Below are 3,674 nucleotides of genomic sequence, written 5' to 3' on the forward strand. Positions count from 1 at the left end.
TTCCTTAAAAGTGCAAAATTGTCTCTAAAACAGCTTGTTAAAAATTCTGAAGATTTACGTACAGTGCTGGAGGCTCAAGATTCAATCTTCAATTTTAGAAAATGCACATGTCCTAACATCCTTTTGTTATCTTAGAATGTTAATTATGTAATTTCATAAATTTTTCAACTTTTATACTGTGACTTTTAAAGTATTCAACTTGAATGATGATTTAAAAAAATAGCGTTTTTTTGGCACTAAGTTGCATTAAAAGCCATTTTATGGCTCTCCAGCCATTAAAACCTTAATATCACTGGAGCAAAGAAAAGAACTCTTCGTACTCCCTGAGGGATAATTCTACCATTATGTAGGATTAATAAGGGTAAAGGCTAAGCTCTCCTCTGTGTTTCTTTTGACCTAGTGATCATTTAGCACTGGACACCCAGCACAGCTATGAACTCTCAAGTTTCCAAGGCACTGAAATAAGTATGTTACCTGTGTCTTCTTTCCCAACATCCACCATACCCCAACCCACCAAAAGAAGAAAATTCCTGAGAAACAAATGTGAGTTCTTTCTACTCTGGTCATAACCATTTTGTATCATGTTGAAGTGAGCAGTATAAACTATGCTTAAATGTAATGAACAAATAAACTTTGATAAAGACAATCTAAACACCATCACAGTCCCTCCCTGCCTCCTCCTCCTCCTCCTCCTCCTCCTCCTCCTCCTCCTCCTCCTCCTCCTCCTTCTCTCTCTCTCTCTGTCTCCTTCTCTCCCTCTCTCCCTCTCTCCCTCTCTCCCTCTCTCCCTCCCTCTCTCCCACTCTTCCTCTCTCCCTCCTCTTTCCTCTCCTCTTTTTTCTCTCTTCTCTCTCATAAGCGGGAAGTTACTTAGCAAGGTTCCGGGTTTCCTAGCACCCCGCCTGCCCTTCCTAGCAGAGCTACAAGATCTTAGTCCCTTAGTTCCTTGGTTGCTCTGTCAGGCAGGAAGCAACCCTTGTATATAGGTCCACACTGGGTCTGCCCTTGGCGCATCTGCCCTCTGCTGACTCCGCCCAGCATCTGTCTAGACCCGCCTCGCGTCAGAGCAGACCTACAGCACGGCTGCCAGTCAGTCCCTCCGGACCTGCGGAGAGCCTCAGACTGCAGAAATCACCGCGCCTCACTCGGTCCGTACCCAGTGGGCATCTTGGGGATCTGGGCGGTCTCCGGTTCCCTACGCGTGTGTCTGTGTGTCTGTCTCTCTGTGTGATCCGCTCCCAGCAGCCTGCCTGCCTAACCCAGCGCACCAAGTGTCTAGTGTTCCCTTTCACTGACGCTGAGCGCTGAGCGGCCTTAGTGAGCGCCCAGCAAGCCTGACCCTGGCTGGGGGAGGAATACACACACTTAGCCCCTGCAAGGGATTGCTGGCGTTTTAAATCCACAGTAGCTCCGGGCCTATGCTTTTTTCAGAAATCCAGTCCCGAGGAGGAGGCCTCTGTTGCCAAAGCTAGATGTGGGGAGCCAGTCAGATCCTTGATGATTTCTTTAGTTTTAACGGGAAAGGGGATTGATTATTGCTTTCTTAATGCAGGCTTTTGAAACCAATTTGAAATCTGAAGGGGTGAAAAACTGTAAGTCCTCTTAGGGAGAGCGGACTGCTTTTTGGGTTGCCTTTTTGTCTGATAACATTTGTTCTGAGCCTGCTGACCAGCTGTTTCTGAACTTCATTTTCTCAGCCTCAGCCTTAACAGCGACCTGAGTCTGCTTTTAGCTTCCCTTCGCCTGCCTTGGCTTGTTTCTGTTCAAGAACAGCTGTTTGGCCCCTAGATTAGAGAAAGGCGCCTCCTTCCCCTCTCCCAGGAGATCCTCTTCTAAGTGCTCAGAGATGGGGAGTGGGGAACCTAATACTGCTGGCAAGAAAAAGAAGTACCTCAAGGCTGCCCTGTATGTTGGTGACTTGGGCCCTGACGTCACAGAAGACATGCTCTATAAGAAGTTCAGACCCGCAGGCCCTCTACGCTTCACTAGAATCTGCCGTGACCCGGTGACCCGCACCCCCCTGGGTTATGGTTATGTTAACTTCCGCTTTCCTGCAGATGCTGAGTGGGCCTTGAACACAATGAATTTTGACTTAATTAATGGTAAACCATTTCGCCTCATGTGGTCACAGCCAGATGACCGCTTAAGAAAGTCTGGAGTTGGAAATATATTCATCAAAAACTTGGATAAATCCGTAGACAATAGGGCCCTGTTTTATTTATTTTCCGCTTTTGGGAATATTCTTTCCTGTAAAGTCGTATGTGATGACAATGGCTCTAAGGGTTATGCCTATGTCCATTTCGATAGCCTTGCTGCTGCCAATAGAGCTATCTGGCACATGAATGGAGTTCGACTCAACAACCGCCAGGTGTATGTGGGCCGATTCAAATTTCCTGAAGAGAGAGCAGCTGAAGTCAGAACCAGGGATAGAGCAACATTTACTAATGTTTTCGTGAAAAACTTGGGAGAGGACATGGATGACGAAAAACTAAAGAAACTTTTCAGTGAATGTGGGCCAACTGAAAGTGTTAAAGTAATAAGAGATGCCAGTGGGAAATCTAAAGGCTTTGGATTTGTAAGATATGAGACACATGAAGCTGCCCAAAAAGCTGTGCTAGACCTGCATGGCAAGTCAATAGACGGGAAACTCCTATATGTAGGGAGAGCACAGAAGAAAATTGAACGCTTGGCTGAGTTAAGGCGGAGATTTGAAAGGCTGAAATTAAAAGAAAAAAGTAGACCTCCAGGAGTGCCTGTCTATATTAAGAACCTGGATGAAACCATCAATGATGAAAAACTGAAGGAAGAATTTTCTTCATTTGGATCAATTAGTCGAGCCAAAGTGATGATGGAAGTAGGACAAGGCAAAGGGTTTGGTGTCGTCTGCTTCTCTTCTTTTGAAGAGGCTACCAAAGCAGTGGAGGAGATGAATGGTCGGGTAGTAGGCTCTAAGCCACTGAATGTCACTCTGGGCCAAGCCAGGCGCAGGTGGTGAGCCCTAACTGTTGGATACCTAACTTGAGTTCCTTTGTAATATGAGGTGATTTTCTGCAAATTCACAGGTTTTTGTTGTTTTTTTGTTTGTTTGGTTTTGTTTCGTGTGTGTGTGAAATCTTATTTTGGAAAGGGTACATAGAAAATCTTGTTCATTTTAGTGAAGAACATAATTTTTAAATGTAAAATTGTCATTTTATATGTTTTTTACATAATCTCTATCCTTAGGAATTTAAAGATTATTCCTCTTCATTTTTTCTAGATTGCCTAAATGAGGCAATTCATTATATTTCTGTCTTTATTACCATAATAGTAATTTAATTTCTTCCATGAACATATTCTTAGCATTGTCCTTTCTGATTTTGGCACAATGAAAAGTCGCCACTTGCTTTTTTGAAAAATCATCAAAGAATAGGGAAATGCATATGAGACACTTAAAATTGCTACATAATTTCATTTAAAATTATTACTTAAAGGGAATATTCTTTAAAAAAATACGCAAATTCTTTCCTTTATTTTTTGTATTAGTTTTCCTTTACAAATATATGAGAGCATACTAGACATTTGTTAGTAGCTTTGACTAAGTATGGGAAGAGGTTTTTATTAATGTCATGCTCTTGTTTTGCAATCGGTGCTTTTAGAAACTGTTGCATTGATTAATGGCTATTCAAAATCTGATG

The 3,674-nt window shown here is 43.0% G+C and overlaps 1 protein-coding gene across 1 annotated transcript; it reads left to right on the forward strand.

Annotated features, from left to right (window-relative positions):
• The first annotated feature begins 1,703 nt into the window (after positions 1 to 1,703).
• On the forward strand, positions 1,704 to 3,076 carry Pabpc5 (poly(A) binding protein cytoplasmic 5). Its single transcript, XM_059250617.1, has one exon. The coding sequence runs from the start codon at positions 1,847 to 1,849 to the stop codon at positions 2,993 to 2,995; it is 1,149 nt and encodes a 382-aa protein (XP_059106600.1). The 5' UTR covers positions 1,704 to 1,846; the 3' UTR covers positions 2,996 to 3,076.
• The last annotated feature ends 598 nt before the right edge of the window (positions 3,077 to 3,674 follow it).

This window comes from Peromyscus eremicus, chromosome X, assembly GCF_949786415.1.
Source record: "Peromyscus eremicus chromosome X, PerEre_H2_v1, whole genome shotgun sequence".
NCBI lineage: Eukaryota > Metazoa > Chordata > Mammalia > Rodentia > Cricetidae > Peromyscus > Peromyscus eremicus.

Bases quoted from the DNA above. Each gene is read 5' to 3' on its own strand.
- Pabpc5 (XM_059250617.1), top strand. From the start codon at position 1,847: ATGGGGAGTGGGGAACCTAATACTGCTGGCAAGAAAAAGAAGTACCTC.